General features: G+C 49.9%; 1 protein-coding gene across 3 annotated transcripts in view; it reads left to right on the top strand.

Moving 5' to 3' along the window:
* Positions 1–17856, top strand: part of Hm13 (histocompatibility minor 13) — a 44271-nt gene extending 26415 nt beyond the window's left edge. The window contains exons 8-13 of one of the 3 annotated variants that reach the window (XM_046433995.2): positions 1415–1498; positions 6949–6985; positions 9770–9872; positions 14306–14391; positions 16475–16674; positions 17440–17856. In XM_046433995.2, the coding sequence (XP_046289951.1) occupies positions 1415–1498; positions 6949–6985; positions 9770–9872; positions 14306–14391; positions 16475–16625 (461 nt within the window). In that variant the 3' untranslated portion in view covers positions 16626–16674; positions 17440–17856. The remainder of the gene's footprint in view (positions 1–1414; positions 1499–6948; positions 6986–9769; positions 9873–14305; positions 14392–16474; positions 16675–17439) is intronic. The other 2 variants (XM_046433997.2, XM_046433996.2) reach the window with 2 other exon arrangements.
* Positions 17857–18058: the final 202 nt, after the last annotated feature.

The following is an 18058-nucleotide window of genomic DNA, read 5'->3' on the forward strand; positions in this document are numbered from 1 at the left end:
GAAATGAGGCTCAAGAGCTGAATGATTAATGCTGGTCAAGCATGATAGCACCTGTAGTACCAACTATTGCAGAGGCTGAAGCGGGAAAATCACATTAGCCCAAGAGTTCGGGGCCAGCATGAGCAACACAGCAAGACCCCATCTTCAACAACAATAGCAAAGCACACATGCTACCCAGAAGGTGGTGCTGCTTGGGAGGCTGAGGCAGGACCAGGTGCGGTGATGCTGCTTGGGAGGCTGAGGCAAGAGGATCAAAGCCAGCCTCAGCAATGGCGAGGCGCTAAGCAACTCAATGAGACCCTGTCTCTAAATAAAATACAAAAGCCCAGCACAGTGGTACAAGCCTATAATCCCAGAGGCTCGGGAGACTGAAGCAGGAGGATTGCTAGTTCAAAGCTAACCTCAGCAACTTAGTGAGGCCCTAAGCAATTCAGTGAGACCCTGTCTCCAAATAAAATATTTAAAAAGGGCTGGGGATGTGGCTTAAGTGTTTAAGCACCACGGGTATAATCCCCAGCACCAAAAATAAAATAAAATACAAAATAGGGCTGGCAGTGTAGCTCAGTGTTCATGTCCTGGTACCCAAAAAAAACAGCACATATGCTGAAGGTCATACTAAATGGGTTCGAGTCCCATTCAACAAGGGAGACATAGACAGGGGATATCTCGGCATTTTAGCACGAGCCCCAGGGCACCTCCGTGTGCATAGTGTTGCCCAGAGCTGAGCCATGTAAACACCCCTAGACACAAAGAAAGGCAGGAATTCTGGAAACAGGATTGTCCTCTTTGGCATAGTCATACACCACATTCAAACCACCACCAGGAAGATACAAAATCGGGGACGGGTTAGAAGACATGGCATAGCAGCCAGTACTGTGGTTCAGGTTATCTAACCCTCAGTACCACCCCGTGGGAGTGCTTCCAAGTAAGAAAACTAAGGCAGCCGAGTAACCTGTGCAACAAGACAGCAGAGCCAGGCGCCGGTCCTAAAGCCCACTTGTAACCACTTCCCTGCTAACAGCTGCAGCAGGATTCTAAGTAAGGGACTTTAATCAAAGAATTTGCAGTGGCATGGCCTTTTCTCCCTTGGTACATAAAGAGTCCATAGCCCAGGTTCACACTGCTTCAGAACAAGTACCGCCATCTGTCCACACTCCTGTTGTCAGATGGAAAACCTATGGATGTCAGAACTGTGTGGTCAACAAAGGCATTAAACCCTCAGCTTAGTTGACCCCAGATTTCTCCCCACTCTAACCAGCTGTGATTCCAGATGGAGCTGTTGCCAGCAGGCCTGCGATCATCAGCCCCCTGCCCCCGAGAAACACAGATGTGTGCATTTCATACAGCAGGGGTCGGGGTGGGGAGTCTGGGTAAGCTGGGCTCCAGCCAACTCCTCCCCTCTCTCTCCCTGCAGTGGTGTTTCCCCAGGACCTGCTGGAGAAGGGCCTTGAAGCAGACAACTTTGCTATGCTGGGACTCGGAGATATCGTCATTCCAGGTGACTTCTGGGGCGTGGGCTGTGGTGCAAGGGTTCTCTAGAACAAGGAGGAGTACTGTGAAATACAGCTGTACTCTTTGGGAAAGGGAGTGAGAAAAAGGTCAGCCCAGGGTTTAATGAAGGATTCCACCTCAGCACACATTTTGGAGTATGAATCATGTGCCAAGCCCTGAGCAGAGCCCTGGGCAGACAACAGCAAGCAAAACTGTCCTTATAGAGGGCCAAACACTACGGTGCACACCTGTAATCCCAGCAACTCTGGAGGCTTAGGCAGGAGGATCACAAGTTTGAGGCCAGCTTCTGCAACTTAGCAAGGCTCTAAGCAGCCCTGTCTCAAAATAAAAAATGAGGGCTGGGGATGTGGCTCAAGCGGTAGCGTGCTCGCCTGGCATGCGTGCGGCCGGGTTCGATCCTCAGCACCACATACAAAACAAAGATGTTGTGTCCACCGAAAACTAAAAAATAAATATTAAAATTCTCTCCCCTCTCTCTCTCTCTTTAAAAAACAAAATAAAATAAAAAATGAAAAGGACTGGGGTGTGGCTCAGTGGTGGTAAAGTACCTCTCAGTTCAATCCCCAGTACAAAATAAAAAGAGAGAAATGCTATCCCCATGGAGCTCTGGTCCAGTTGATAACTCAAGAACTACCAAAATAAGACTGGGGATGAGCTCAATGGTAGAGCACTTTCCTAACATGTATAACCCCTTGGGTTCAGTCCCATTCCAGTACTGCCAAGAAAAAAGAATAAATGTACAATGAAAGACTAATACAGATTAAGATACACTCTGGGAAAAAGCCCATCCTATGACAATCTTAAAAGAACTTGACGCCTCTTGTGCATACACATTCCCAGTGTTTCCAAGGATTACAGATGTCCTAGAACTGTCAAAGTCCCCTTGCTCCACCGCCCCCTGTTCTGAGAAGCCTCAGAGAGAGCACCTGCATGCATAGAGATGTAGGCCCCCGTGTACTTTGTTGTACAAACTAGCGTTTGAGCCCTGTCTCTCTCTACATGTGGGTGCTGGTCAGTGTTCCCATGGGATATGACATAGGGGCCTTGTCCATAGTTCCAAGCACAGACATGCATCCCTCACATCATCAGCTTGCCTCACCCTGGGGCACCAGCATTTCAAATTCCCAGGCCAGAGCCACACTCCCACTCAGGGCTGCTGAAGGCGCTGATCTCTGGAGGCAGTTTGTCTACAGACCTGGGCTGAGTGACAGCAGAGTGAGCACCAGTGGCCTTACTGGTTTCCCTAGTATCAGGCTCAGAACTGAAGAGGGTCAGAAGTCAGAAGATTGGAAGCCAGCTAAAAAGAATAACACATGGAAAAAATAAAAAGCCAACTTCTTTCCCATTGTAGGAAGTAATAACAGTTCTAATAACTGAGGATGTGGTATGTAATTCTGTTTACAATTCTTTCATCTCGTGACAGATATGTGAAGCAGAGGCTTGCCCTGTTTCACCAGTGAGAAAACACTTAGAAATGAAGGGACTATTAGAAATTATCATGTTTGTAAGCCAAACTTAAAAAGTCAAAGATCAGGTTTTCTCTCATATATGGAAACTAGAGAGGATAAAGAAAAAGAAAGATGGGGGTGATTGTTATGAAAAGACCTGTAGAGTAAGAGGAAGGGAACCCAGGTAGGGTGAGGGGAAATACTGGGGAACAGTATTAACCAAATTATATTGTTAAATCATGAGCATGTACAGATTCGTAACAATGAGTCTCACTGATGTCTATAATTATAATGCAGCAGCTGGGCACCGTGGCGAACGCCTGTAATCCCAGCAGCACTCGAGGCTGAGGCAGGAGAATCTCAAGTTCAAAGCCAGCCTTGGCAACTTATCAAGGCCCTAAAAACTCAGCAGACGCTGTATCAGAATAAAATATAGGGCTGAGGATATAGTTCAGTTAATAGAGTGCTTGCCTTGCATGCACAAGGCCCTGGGTTTAATCCCCAGGGGGAAAAAAATATCTGTGTATACATGTGTGTACACACACACACACTCATATATATATGAATGAATGACCTGGGGATGTGGCTCAGTGGTTAAGCACCCCAGGGTTCAATCCCTGGAACCAAAAATAAAATAAAATTATAATACAACAACAACAAAAAAGTTATACCATTGGAACTGTACTTTTTCTTTTTTTAATTTTTTTTTTTTTTCTTTTAGTTGTAGATGGACAGCATGACTTCTTGTATTTGCTTATTTTTGTATGTGGTGCTGAGGATGGAACTCAGTGCCTCACACATGCCAGGCAAGCACTCTGCCACGGAGCCACAGCCCCAGCCCCAGAACTGTACTTTTTATTTTTTAAATTATTTTTTAGTTGTTGTTGGACACAATACCTTTATTTATTTTTATGTGGCGCTGAGGATGGAACCCAGGGCTTTTGCACATCCTAGGCAAGCGCTCAACCACTGAGCCACAACCTCAGCCCCCCAAAACTGTACTTTTGATAGTGATAACAATAACTATAGAATAATCATGACAGCTGCCAATTGTCAAGCACCTGCTGTGCATCGAGCACCGAGGCAGGTGCTGTCTGTCTGTCGTCTTCACTGCTCCTGGCAGCCCCATGAGGTCCATTGTAAAGACAGGAAAACTGAAGTTCAGAGAGTTGGTTCCACCTGCCATGGCCATGAGGGTCTGAGGGTATGAGCTGGAACTCAAGGATTTCTGTAATTTGCAGTGCTATGAGGAGGGGTGACTGGCTCCCCCCGTAACCAGGAGAAAGCCACTCCACCAGACAGAAGAAATGCCATCCGTTGAACCATTTGGCTCACCGGAGGATGATCTGTCACAGGCACCCCCCACAGAATTCCCCAGTCCTTGTTGGTCACAGTCCTGGGTTTAAGGCAAACAGGACATCTGCGTGTCTATCCCTCCCAAATCCATATATATCTACCAATCTTTCAGCAGCCACAATAAATGTAACTTGATCACGCCCTCACAGTCCCAGGAGAGCTTTGTTTTGAAGACCAGATGGACTGTTAGGAATGAAAGTTCCACTCTCTGTGTAAGCCCAGAGACTCAGGAGGTCAAAGCAAGAGAATTGCAAGTTCAAGGCCAACCTCAATAAATAAGCAAGGCCCTAAGCAACTTTCTGAGATGCTGTCTCAAATTAAAAAAAAAAAAAAAAAATTTAAACAGCTGGGCACAATAAGGCGATGGGGATAATGGAAGTATTTTGCACTAGACAGAAGGGAGTGTAGGGAGAGGAGGGGGCATGGGTGTAGGAAGGATAGTAGAATGAATGGATATTGTTACCCTATGTGCACATATGATTACATGATCTGTGTAACTCTACATCATGGACAGCCAGATGAAAGAGAAGTTATGCTCCATTTATGTATGATGTGTCAAAATGCATTCTACTGTGCTGGGGTTGTAGTTCAATGGTAGAGCATTTGCCTAGCCTATGTGAGGAACTGGGTTTGATCCTTAGCACCACATATCAATAGATAAAGAAATAAAATAATGGGCCTGGGGATGTGGCTCAAGTGGTAGTGCGCTCACCTGGCATGCGTGAAGCACTGGTTCTCAGCACCACATAAAAATAAAAATAAAGATATTGTGTCCTATTGGGGCTAGGGATGTGGCTCAAGCGGTAGCGCGCTCGCCTGGCATGCGGGCGGCCCGGGTTCAATCCTCAGCACCACATACAAAGATGTTGTGTCTGCCGAAAACTAAAAAATAAATATTAAAAAAAAAAAAAAAAGATATTGTGTCCACCTAAAACCAAAAAAATAAAATATTAAAAAAAAAAGATTCCATTGACAACTAAAAAATATTTTTTTAAAAAAATTTAAATGCATTCTGCTCTCATGTATTTATTTAGAACACATAAAGTAAATAAATAAATTTTAAATGGCTGGAGATGTAGCTTGGTGGTAAAGTACCCCTGCATTCAATCCCCAGTATTTAAAAAAAAAAAAAAACCCTAGCCCAGAGCTCTGGACCCTCTGTTACATAGGAAACATTTGTAGAATTCGGCCACCAGGAGGCGCAGAGTGTTGCCTCTGTTCAGAAAGCAGCATTGGTCTCTGTCCACCACCTTCCTCCTCACAGAGGCTTCACTGTGGAATGACTTATTTCTCTCTTTCATTTCTTTATTCATGGGTACTAGAGATTGAAGCCTTGGGGGCTTAACCACTGAATAATATCCCCAGCCCTTTTTATTTTTTATTTTGAGACAGGGTCTCACTAAGTTGCAGAGGCTGGCCTTGAACTTTTGATTCTCCTACCTCAGCCTCCCAAGCCACTGGAATGGCATGAGTCCCACACCCAGCTCATTTCCCTCTTCTGAAGTAATCCTGTGGGAGTGTGGGTGTAGCTCAGTGGTAGAGCACTTGCCTAGCACGCACAAAGCCCAGGGTTCAATCTCCAGCACTGCAAAATGCACACACAGTCATTTGTTGTCACTTGGTGCTTCTGATTATCTTGAGAACTTACCCTTAGCTAAATGAGACTCAGCCTCTGCCCTGTATGATCCTGAAGACCAGTGAAAGAGACAGACACACACATGCTGCGATGTGAGTGTAATGACTGGAGCAGCTGACCATGTCTCAGGGACTTAGCGGCCTCTGGGTGGGAGTGTGGTTTTGAACAGTGAGTAGGAATGCGGAGGGTGGGCAGAACTGCCCTCCTCTCCTGAGCTCTGCAGAGCCTCCTGATTGTCAGCTTCCTGCTCCCCTCTCCCGCTTCCTGCCAGGCAGCTGCACAGGAGTCTTTTTCAAAATCTGTTTTAGATTTTCTCCTCCCTAGAACTCTTTTAGTGTGTCTCCTGCTCAGGGTGTAGACCTAGCTCATCCCCATAGAGCCTGGTGCCTTGCACGGCTGGCCCAAGCCTGCATCTGCTGCCAGCCTTACTGGCCCTCCAGTCCCTACCCACTCCCCTGCCAAGCCCTCTTTCCTGGGGTCTTCACACACACAGTCTCCTCTCCTGACGGGTCATTTCCAAGAAGCCCTCCTTTATCCCCCTCTTCTACCAGCAGGCTGGGTTCATCACAGCACATTTCCCCGTGACACAGGAAGCACCCCTTCACAGTTAGAAGCCTCACTAACTTTTATCACTATTTGAAGTATGTCACAGCATGTCTCCCCTCTGCTCCTTTGGCTGAACTCTGAGAGCTTAGCCATTGTGCCTGGTGCTTAATAGGTGGTCAGTAAACATTGGGACAAGAGACCCAGTGTGACATAGTGTGGTGCTGAGATGCTCAGTCATTGTAGTCCCGGGCCAAAGCAAAATCCCAGGACTTGACTTATTATTCTAGGTTGAAAAATGGAATTTCCACTGGCACTTGCAGCATCAGCCACTCATTTGACCCCCAGTAATTGCTCCATGACTGGGAATTTCAGGTTGGGGACCAAGCCCAGTCTCCTGTTAGCTCGCAGCCTCCACCCATGCTCCCCTCTAACTCTGGCTCTCTCCCGCAGGGATCTTCATCGCCTTGCTGCTGCGTTTTGACATCAGGTAAGCGCGGGAGGGCCTGCTGTGCACTAGGGTTCTCCCAGGATTCTCCAGCGGCTTTCCAGAGCCCTGAGGAGGGACCTGAGGGGACCTGAGGGGACCAGACCCTCCACCCCCACAGCAGCCAGAGCAGTTCCGATTTCATCTACATTCCGAAGTTGTAAGCATGCCAAGAGCCCACGGCCAAAAGTTTTTTGTTCGGTTTGCTTTGGTTTTAAGTTGAGAATCATAAGCCACGAGACCTAAAAAAGTCCTGGTGGTACTTGTAGTGCTTTCTTACCGTGTGCCCTTGGCAAGTGGCCTGACTTTTATGAGCCTCAGGTTTCTTATCCTTAAGTGAGTGAAAAACAAGAGTATCTACCTTAAAATTACCCTGATAATGGAGAGGGGAGTGCTAGGCACAGGATGACCTCGGTGGCTCTGGGGGAGGTCAGCTATGGTCATCATCATTGTCCTCAGCTTCATTTATCAGCCTGGGGTCAGGTCATCATGTCCCAGCTGCTGAAGGTGTTCCCTGCCCTCTGCTTACTGAGATTCTTTTCTGTGTAAGGTAGAAAGTGAACACATGGGCTAGGCTCAGTGATGCCGCCTGTAATTCCAGCAACTCAGGAAGCCAAGGCAAGAGGATTGCAAGTTCAGGGCCCACCTCATCAACTTAGACCCTTCCTCAACATAAAAATGGCTGGGGATGTAGCTCAGTGGTAGAGCGCCCTTGGGTTCCATTCCTAGTATCAAGGGGAAAAAGAAAAATAAAACACAAGAGAAAAGGGGCAACCTGGGTCACCACCTAAAACAAAAGGTCACGTTGGAGCAAAATCACCTGGGTAGCTGGGCCTCCTGCCAGCAGTAGGTGCATGTGACTGTGCCGTCATTTTATGCTCAATCCTCCCAGCTAGGGCCTATGTGTATGCACTCAATTTTGAGGTAGCTTGTGAATTTTTCATCTCCTCACACCTAGTAACTGCAAAAACAGTACTAGTGTTGACAGTAGTAATGGCAATTTCAATGCCAGCATCATTGAAATTCTATTCAGAGGCCAGGTGCAATGGGACACGCCTATAATCCTAAAGCTCGGGAGGCTGAGGCAGGAGAATTGTGAGTTCAAAGCCAGCCTCAGCAACTTAGTGATGCCCTAAGCAACGCGGTGAGACCCTGTCTTTAATTAAAATATAAAAATGGGCTGGGGATGTGGCTCAGTGGTTGAGTGCCCTGGGTTCAATCCTTGATACTAAAAGAAAGAAAATTTAGTTTGAGTGGGCCTCTGAAACACACAGGCTGACAGCCTACCTTTGAAGGGCTCTGGCCAGGTGGTAAGTAGAAGTGCATCTGGACCAGCCAGTTCTATTCCTGGCTGTTCTGAGTTAAGACAAAGAGAAACCCACAGAAGTCCCTTGGCTCATTTGCTGCAGACACATTCAGCTGCCAACACCCTCAAAGGCAGAATTCCTTCCCACCATGAGCCCTCAGGGTAAGCAAGCCCCTCAGAGTGGTTCCAGAATCAGTGCGGTGTTCCCAAAGGGAGTCACTTGTACCCCATCGCTCATAACAGGATCGTGTCAGTGTACTTGTAGCTCAAGACTTTAGAAGCAACCAGGGCAAGGAAAGGGGAGTCAGAAGTATCCATTCGTTCCACAGATGTTAACCTGAGCCTCTAGTACTTGGTGGGCACTGTTCCAGGAGCTGAGGACACACAGAGGTTATGTAGCTGGCATTGTAAAGGGAAGTCAGGTAATGGCAATGCCAGGTTGAATATGACTGGTGTGTTCTGAAGGGAACCTTGGATGAATCACCTCCAGGAAGCCACTGGCGTGCAGCCAGCATCTGTTTAGCACCCACAAAAAGGTTGCTGAACCGTAGCATCCACTGCACTGAAAAGCAATAACTTGCCTGTGAAGTTTGTCTTATTATTTCTCAAAGCTTGAACTCGGGATGGGGATGTAGTTTGGTGGGAGAGTGGCTGCCTAGCATGAGTGTGACCCTTGGCTTAATCCCCAGCACTACCTACCCCCCAAAATTAAAAGGATCCACTTGTATCAGATTCGCCTGGGTTGTTTTCAAAATGTAGATCCCATGGCCTCGCCCTAAGCTCATCAGATCACCCTCCCTGCTGGGTGTGGCAGCAGACCCCTGTAATACCAGCAGCTGAGGGGGCTATGGGCACGAGGACTGTAAATTCAAGACCAGCCTCCACAATTTAGCCAGACCCTGTCTCAAAATTTTAAAAGGACTAGGGATGCAGCTGGGGTTGTGGCTCAGTGGTAGCGCACTTGCCTGGCATGAGTGAGGTGCTGGGTTCGATTCTCAGCACACATATAAATAAATAAAAAATAAAGATCTGTCAACAACAACCAAAAAAAAAAAAGGACTAGGGATGTAGCTCAGTGATAAGGCACCCCGGGTTAAATCCTAGTACCCAAAAAAAGGTCACCCTCCCTGGGGACTGGATCTAGAGCCCTACTTTTTTTTCCCCTTTCTTCCTTCCCAGCTTTCTAGATGATTTTTTATGCTGACTAAACTTACAGCCACTGTTCAGAGTTCTTGTATTTGATATTTACAACACCAAGGAGACAGGCTCTTGGTTTTCCTATTTTGCAGATAAGTAAACTGAGATTGAAAGAAAGAAAGTGACTTGTTCAGAGATATGAAGCTGGGGGCAGTAGTGAGTGCAGCGCGGAGCTTTGCCAGCCCCACAACTTACAGGGTCTCCCCCAGCTCCCTCCTTGGAAGGGATACTGCCACTCCAGTTCCTGCACTAACTCCCTCTTTCTTCCCATGCCTTCCTGGAAGCTTGAAGAAGAACACCCATACCTACTTCTACACCAGCTTCGCAGCCTACATCTTCGGCCTGGGCCTCACCATCTTCATCATGCACATCTTCAAGCACGCCCAGGTGAGCAAGACTTACAGAGGGCTTATCTGTCACAGGTACAAGCGGTCCAGAGGCAGGTACTGCCAGTGGTATCAGCAATCCCGTTTGTGATTCTCTTGACCTTTCACTGGTGGTTGCAAGGTAGCTGCCATGCTCCAGGCAACACTCGCGCTCCAGGGGCAAGGAAGAAGAGAAGGCCTAGCAGTCATACTGCCCACATTGTCAGGAGCGCAGGAACTTTCCCACAGCCCACAACTTTCTGCTCACTTCTCAGAGGCCTTTAGATCAGTATCACATGGCCACCCTGGGAGCAGGAGCATGTGGGAAGAAGACTGTGCTTCTGAAGCTCTGTAGTGGAGGCAGGCGGAGAAGGACAGGATTGGGTGGGTGTTGGGTGTCCATTCTGGTGTCCACACAGATGAGATGTAAGGTGCTGAGGCTTCCCCTCCATCTCCTCCCCGAGTTAGCCAAGGCTCTTCGTCCTCCTTCTACCAGAGTGAAGCAGCATAGCATGAGGACTGGGAAGGAAACAGAATATGTGATTGCCTCCTCTCTGTTGGCAACAGGAGGAGCTCGTATTTGTTTGGCATCCCACGTGCAGGCTCTGAGCTCATGAGGGTCCCCTAAGAACAGATGAGAAACTAGAGCTCAGGTACCGCACTGAGTATGTGTGTAGTGGAGCCAGGATTCAAGCCTGGATCAACTTGCATGCCCAGGCTCTGCCCTGGCACTAGGAAAGGCTGTGCACAACAGGCTAAGGGAGCTCTGCTGGGAATCCAGACAGTCGACTCTGAGACTGTGGGCAGGTTGGCTGTTATGCTTGGTTTTCCTCATTCATTCATAAAACCAGAAAAGATAGAAAAATAGCCACCTTGGGGTGGTTTGAGGATGAGTTAATATAATTGAACTCCCTAGAGACACATCACAGTAGTCTCCCCTCACCCTCCTACAGACTTTTGCTGTGGTTTCACTTACCCGGAGCTCAAAAACATTAAATGAAAAATTATAAAAATAACTTATAATAATAAGTTTTAAATTGCATGCAGTTCTGAGTATCATAATGAAATCTCTCACCATCCCATAAGAACCATCCCTTTTTCAAGGGATGTATGCACACTGTATGCACCACCCACCCATTAGTCACTAGCCATCGGGGGTTACAGACAGGGTTCAGTGTTACCATGCTTTCAGGCATTCACAATGGGGCATGGGGGTGGGTACTATTGTACTAGTGTTGCCTTTCCTTTTCCCCCTCCCCATGACTCAGACACAGAAAAACTGCCTTTGAATTACTACAGAAGCTTTTTATTGATCACTGTCAGGCACTCTGCTAAACCCTTAAAGAAGTCCCTTAGCCCATAGGTGGAGATACCAAGAACCCTTGCAGAACCACCTTGCACTCAGTTCTGCTCCAGATGGCCTCAGGGGCCAATTTAGAATGACATGCACTTGGCAAGGGGATCACAGAGTGAGTAGATCTGGGTTGGGTGACTAGTTCAAAGGCCTTTTGGAGGTCTCTGCTCTAGTTCCTAGCCTCAGAACTATTCCCTTGGCAGCCACCAGGTGGCAGGCTTGCCTTCTGGCTGTCTTAACTGAAAGAAGGATCCATTCCAAGCTCTCACACATGTAGGGAGCAGGAGTAAGAGATGGTTCTCTCCTTTGTGGGGAAATTGCAACCCTAGGAGGAAGGGAGACTTCCCCAAGTCACACAGCAAGTTGAGCTGGGCCCCTACAAAGCCCTAGACTCTGGTCCCTGGCCCCAGACCTGTGCTATACTCCAGCTGCTGCTCAGCCCTTCTGCCCAATCATCCAAGTAGGCATCACCCTTAAAATGCTTCTTGGGAAGGGCATCAAGGACACCAGGAAAGCCTGTTCCATGAAGTCTTCCCTCTCTAAGACACAGGTAGTCCTGGTGCCAGCATTGCTCTAGCAAGCAATTGGTGTCCTCTGTGAGAAGTTCAGCTTATCCTCTTTCAGAATCTTGCTTCAAGCCAGAAAGCCAGCAGCCTCCTCAGGAAGGCCTGTGGATATGTTTGAGTCTAATGTCATTGCGCAGAGGGAGAGACAAGCCCGGAAAAGGAAGCAGTTTAGCCATGGTGACATAGCAAAGCCAGTGGAAAGCCAGGAGCCTGCCCTAGCTCATTGCCCTGAGCTTTACAGCCCATCTTCTCCTTGGCACTGACTGGTGAAGTTCCCTGAGTCCTTGAGAGGAAAATAAATAGTACAGACTGTATCCCTCTGATAATAGTGAACCTACTGCTTCCCAAAGGAGCCCTTCCCATTGGCCCCTGAAACCTCTCAGTGACTGCCAGTTCCCAGGTGAAGCTGCCTGCAAGGGAAGAGCCAACTTTCTACCTCCTTGCCCTAGAAACCCTCTCTGCCCAGTCTGGCTTTGGTAAATAGAACGCACTGGTCTTAGAGGCAGAGGAACCTAGGTCCAAATCCTGGCCAACTGTGATTTTTTTTTTTTTTTAACGTTTTTTAGTTGTAAATGGATTGTTTATTTATTTATTTATTTATTTATTTATATGCAGTGCTGAGGATTGAACCCAGGGCCTCACACATGCCAGGCAAGTGCTTTACCACTGAGCCACAACCCCAGCCCCCAACTGTGATTTTGAATGGGTCCTTCAATTAGTCTTGCTAATTGCTGAGGCTGGCTTTGAACTCAAAATCCTCCTGCCTCAGCCTCCTGAGCTACTGGGATTTACAGGTGTGTGCTGCTGAGCCAGCATAAATCTTTCTCTGTGTACCACTTGGCTGCTTCTTACAGTCGTGTGATTTGTTTGTTTGTTTGTTTGTTTAAGTTGTAGATGGACACAATACCTTTATTCTGTTTTTATGTAGTGCTCAGGATGGAACCCAGTGCCTCACACATGCGAGGCAAGCGCTCTCCCACTGAGCTACAGCCCCAGCTCTTCTTACAGATTTTAATGTGGACCTTTGTCATTTTGTTATTGTTTTGTTTTGGTTTTTGTTTATTACCCTTGGCTCGAAATCTAGTACACAGCAAAGATCTAATGCCAGTGGAAGAAGCACAGCTGTCCAGAGTCAAATCCAAGCTAACACATCTATATGACCTTTGGGCAGGTCATTTCCTCCTGAGCTTCAGTAACATCATCTGTAAAAACCAGATCCTAAGACTTAGGGTGTTAATAGATTCAAGGATAATCTCCATAAGATGTAGTTCACAGCCCACCTGGGCAGGTGCCAAGAAATGATCTGAAGATCTGACTGGAGAGTGCAAAGGGAAGAGAGAGCCCTGTGTTCCCTGACTGCCGGCTGCTCTGCACCAAGGATGGTATCTCCGAGACACCCTAACTTCATGAACACCCATGAAGAAGCCGGTCACTAGTATTTATCAGGCCCTGATTGGCTGATTGGTACGCAGCAGTGAACAAGACAGCTGGGCCCGCACTGACCCAGGCCACAGTCCCTCAGGGGAGGGAGACACCAGTCAGCAAGGGCTCAGGACCATAGATTGACCAGTAAATGCCCTAAGGGTGAGAGTTAGAGGGCTCTGGGAGCCTGCATTAAGGAGACCTGTTGCCTTGTGAGTGCACGCTCCCCGGGGAGGAGAGGTACTATCAGCTGAGGGCTGAAGGAAGAAGAACCTGGACAAAGGTGGAAACAACCTCCAAGCCGCAGAGACAGTACACACAAAGGTCCTGGGACTGGCCAGAGCAGGCAGGGTCAAGTGAGGGTAGAAAAGGAAGCAAGAGCCGCATTTCCTGGGGCCTTCACACCTGGCCAGCACTGGGGAAGGGTGAACTGTGGATCCATGTCTACCTTTCAGGTGCTGCAGGGGAAAGGCCAGCATGCCTGGGCTCTGGAGATGGGCTGAGACATGCCAGGGAGGTCAGCTGAGGGCCTTCACTGGGCATGGGGATGCCCTGAGGGGCTCTTAGCATACTTGTCCTTTCTCTTAACCCAGCTTTACCAGGAGTCTCAGCACAGACTTTTGGGGCCAGATTGCCTGGGGGTAAATCCTGGGGAGCCAGTGACCGCTGGGTCACCTTCATACAAGCTGCAGCAAACTCCGAAAGCATAGCAGCTATGTCATCATCGTCCCCATTACAGAAGCATCCCCCAGAGCATTTGCTGCAATTCGAGCCACCTACCCTAAGCCTGGGCAGCAAGGCCTCTGAGAATGAGAGTGCCCGGGCAGCTGCAGTTTGGAATCTGGTGTTTGAGTGGTTCACACTGCCAGCCAGACTCCTGAGACCCCTTGAAGCCCTGCATCCTTGAGTGTCTGTGTTTGCTGCAGTCCCTCCAAGTGAGGATCAGCTCTGGTCTAGGAGTCTAGGAACCCTGGGTTCAGGTCCAACCACTGCCTTGCTCTACAAGCCTGGGAGAACTGTCCCACAATTAAGCCCAGGAGAGGGTTGGGGTGCGGGGCATGGCCCTGAGCAGGTGCCCTGCCCAGCACTGCCTGACCAGCCTCTCTCTCACAGCCTGCTCTCCTGTACCTGGTACCTGCCTGCATTGGCTTTCCCGTCCTGGTGGCGCTGGCCAAAGGAGAAGTGACAGAAATGTTCAGGTAAGGCTGGGTGGGGCAGACATTCAGTTGGACCCAGGTGCACCTTCGGGTGGCTAAGGGGGTGGCGGTACCCATCTCCAGGGACCACTGTTCCCTCTCCACCTGCTCCACTCTCATTGTCTTCCAGCACCTGAGCTATGGCTATGGACACCAGTGGAAGCCTTTGCCTGGGCCAGGAGCCTAGGAGGGTGAGGCCTCGTGGCCTCATGGCAACTGGTCTTAAGAAGGGAACACTAGTGTTGGTTTCTCCCCAACCACAGCCCAGAGTCCCGGGTTCTCAGCCTGGCTTTGCCATCAGATGACTTGAAGCGAGTCTTTCTCCTCCCCCAGCATCAGTTTTCACACGTGAGCAGTGAGATGGGATGTGTGGGAGAAAGTGCCCTCTGTTCAGAGTCGCGTGTTGGTCCCTGTTAGCCGCCTCCGTGGCCTTCACTGCACAGCTCACTGCTCGCTCCCCATCTCAGCCTGTCTCACTCACATACCCCTTCCCCAGGGCCACATCCACATTTGCCACACTTCATGCACAGCCCCACCCCCTACCCCAAGGCCTGCGTGACTCCAGCAGGTGTCCGCTCCCTAGCACGACCGACCCCACCTGCCAGGGACCTAGAAATAGCTGCCAGCTGCGATTAAGCTGCCCACTCGGGGGCTTCCACCCAGCTCCACCTGCCTGGTCTCCAAGTTGCCCCTCAAGCGCCTGCCAGGGCCTCCTGTGCACCTGGCTGCCCGCAGGGCAGCCTGTGACTCACCCCTCCCCCGTACCTGCCTCTGCCCTCCCTGTCCTGCCTGGAATCCCAGCTCCCAGCCTGCGTTCGTATCCTCCTGGCCTGGCAAAGCCCTGTGATCTCTGAGGCAAGTTGGGTGGGGAAATGAACTTGAGGACAGATTTGGGGAACCTTTGGGATGAGGCATGGCACCTGATCCCAGAGTTCAGCACCTCACTCATCCAGCTTCAGGCCCTACCACCCCACCCCCTGGGTCACCTCCCTAGCTCAGTCCTGTTAGGCTCTCAGCAGCCAGAACTCTGCCCAGCCAGGCCAGGAGGTACCTCCCTTTGTGTTCCTCAGTGCTCTGGTGTCCAGGCAGCCTGCCCCGCCTCTGCCCCCGCTCACCCAGGAGGTCCTTGGGGAAAGGTGAAAGACAGGGGGTCTTTCTCTCTCTCCATCCTGTCCTCTCCTCTCCTCTCCTCTTTTTCTTTTTTCTGTGGTGCTGGGGGTTGAACCCAGGGCCCTGCGCTACTAGACCTTCCGCTGAGCCACACCCCAGCCCTGCTCTCTTTTTATGTCCTTTCCACTCTCCCCCTGACTTTGCACTTTTTGCTTTATTTTTTTCTTTTATTATTATTGTTCTTCCCCCCCCGCCCCCCGTGTGTGTGGCGGTGGTCATACTGGGGATCACTCAGGCTGTTTCACCACCAAGCTACATTCCCAGTCCTTTGAGACAGGGTCTTGCTAAGTAGCTGAGGCTGGCCTCAAACTTGGCAATCCCCCTTCCCCAGCATCCCAAGTAGCTGGGATTATAGCATGGGCCATGTCACCTGGCTCGTTTATTTTTAAATTGTTTCAAAATTTGGTTTAAACATGGTTCAGAATTCCATGGCTATGAGAGGGAGAACATCCTCCTGCCCCAGCCACCAGAGGCCAGCTCTCGCGTACATTCAGAAACACCTGTGATCTGAGATGCAAATATGTCTCGATTATGGTGGCATTCTGCGTCTTGATTTTTTTGCACGTGTGTTTTTGTGGTTTCCTGGTGCTGGGGGTCAAGCCTCACACATGCTAAGCACACCCAGCGACACTGCCAGCCTTGGTTTTTGTCTGAGAGAGACCTCGGCAGCAGCACATGGCACAACCAGGGCATTCTTGCTCTTCTGCTCAGCTGCGTGAGCACCTGTCCTTGTAGAGGTACGCCTGTCCTTGTTCTCCAAGTAAAACTGGCCTCTTTTCACAAAGTCTGAAAGTGCAGAGCAGATAAAAATAAAATGGTTGTGCTCCTTGCCCCTTGGAAACGCAGTCTGTCTCCCTGAGCTTTCCCTCTCCATCTCTTGTTCTCTCTCTCTCTCTGTCTCTGTCTCTTCACACAGCTACGAGTCCTCTGCGGAAATCCTGCCTCATACCCCGAGGCTCACCCACTTCCCCACGGTCTCGGGCTCCCCTGCCAGCCTGGCCGACTCCATGCAGCAGAAGCTAGCTGGCTCTCGTCGCCGGCGCCCGCAGAATCCCAGCGCCATGTAATGCCCAGCGGGTGCCCACCTGCCCGCTCCCCCCACTGCCCCAGCCCAAGGTAGGGCACACACTCTAGCTCTCCACGGCCACCAGCACTCTGCACACCCAGCCCTTTGGGGAGCAGGGAGCCCCAGAACTTTGGAGTATTCACCAATATTATGGGGCTCATGTGAGAGGGTGGACATGAGTGGCCCTTGTCAGATAGTGGTGGATGCTGTGACCACTCACTGTGTGCACAACCCGAGCCACAATGCTGCTGCTTTCAGAACCTTTCTTTCTTCATCTGTAAGTGGGCACATTCCTGCCTCACAAGGTTAATCTGGTGAGGAAACATGTGTATTGTCCTTGGCATGTACACAGTTGCTCAATAAGTGAAGTCCACAGTAAGAGTTAAGCCAAGGTGTCCATCTTCAAGAACAGTCTCCACCACTCACACCCCTGAGGCTGAGCTGTTGGGCTCCTGCCATGCGTCCTGAGAGGCAGCCCATCTCCCATCGGCTCAAGTTGGCTGTCTTTCCCCACACACACACTCTTTAGCAGAAGGTTCAGGAAGCTTAAAGATGATCCATCTAAGCTCATGCCCAACCTCTCCTACTTGCTGCTGTTCTTGCTGCCTCTTGGCACCACGAGGGTACAGAGAAGGCAGAGTCTGGGGAGGGCACCTTGGGGCTGGGGCCAGGTACTGGCAGATACTGGGCAGTGATACAGAGCTGATGATCCTTACGTGCCCAGGGGCTTCCTGGGATGGCAAGGGTGGGGGGGGCAGCAAAGTTCTGTCTCCACCTCCGCTGAATGTGTTTTTATTGTCTTGTTTTCTAATCAGTTATGAGGAGTCAAATCCTAAGGATCCAGCAGCAGTGACAGAATCCAAAGAGGCCACAGAGGCATCAGCATCGAAGGGACTAGAGAAGAAGGAGAAATGATGCAACTGGTACCCGACCCCGTCAGGGCCAGACCAGCCAGGGAGATGGGCTGACAGGCGTGCATGGGAGAGGGTTCAGGACACTGCTCCAGGGACTGGGACGGGGGCAGCAGGATCCCTCCAGCTAGGTCTCTGTGGCCTCTGTTTCCCTCTCCCCCCTTCTCTGGCCCTCCTCTGCTCTCCTCATCCCCTGCAGGCAAAGGAAACCAACCCCCAGCTTCCTCCCTCCCCCGGAACCAGGTGGGAAAACTGGGTGTGATTTTTAGATTTTTGTATTGTGGACTGACTTTGCCTTACATTAAAAACTCATCCCATGGCCAGGGTGGACGCTGTGCTTCTGTAAGGGTCCTCTGCACATGCACCCAGTGCCTTGTGCTGGGTTTACTAAGTCTCATCTGCCCACCCAGAAACTTCTGCAAGCGCTCTTCTGAGTGCCCGCTCCGGTGCTGGGTCAGTTTAGCACCCCAAGAACACCCTGTGGCCAGCAGGGGGGGCCATAAGCCCTCCTGAGCCACAGGTT

This window comes from Marmota monax, unplaced genomic scaffold, assembly GCF_021218885.2.
Source record: "Marmota monax isolate L192 unplaced genomic scaffold, Marmota_monax_Labrador192_F-V1.1 WCK01_AAM20220418_F8-fsc00014, whole genome shotgun sequence".
NCBI lineage: Eukaryota > Metazoa > Chordata > Mammalia > Rodentia > Sciuridae > Marmota > Marmota monax.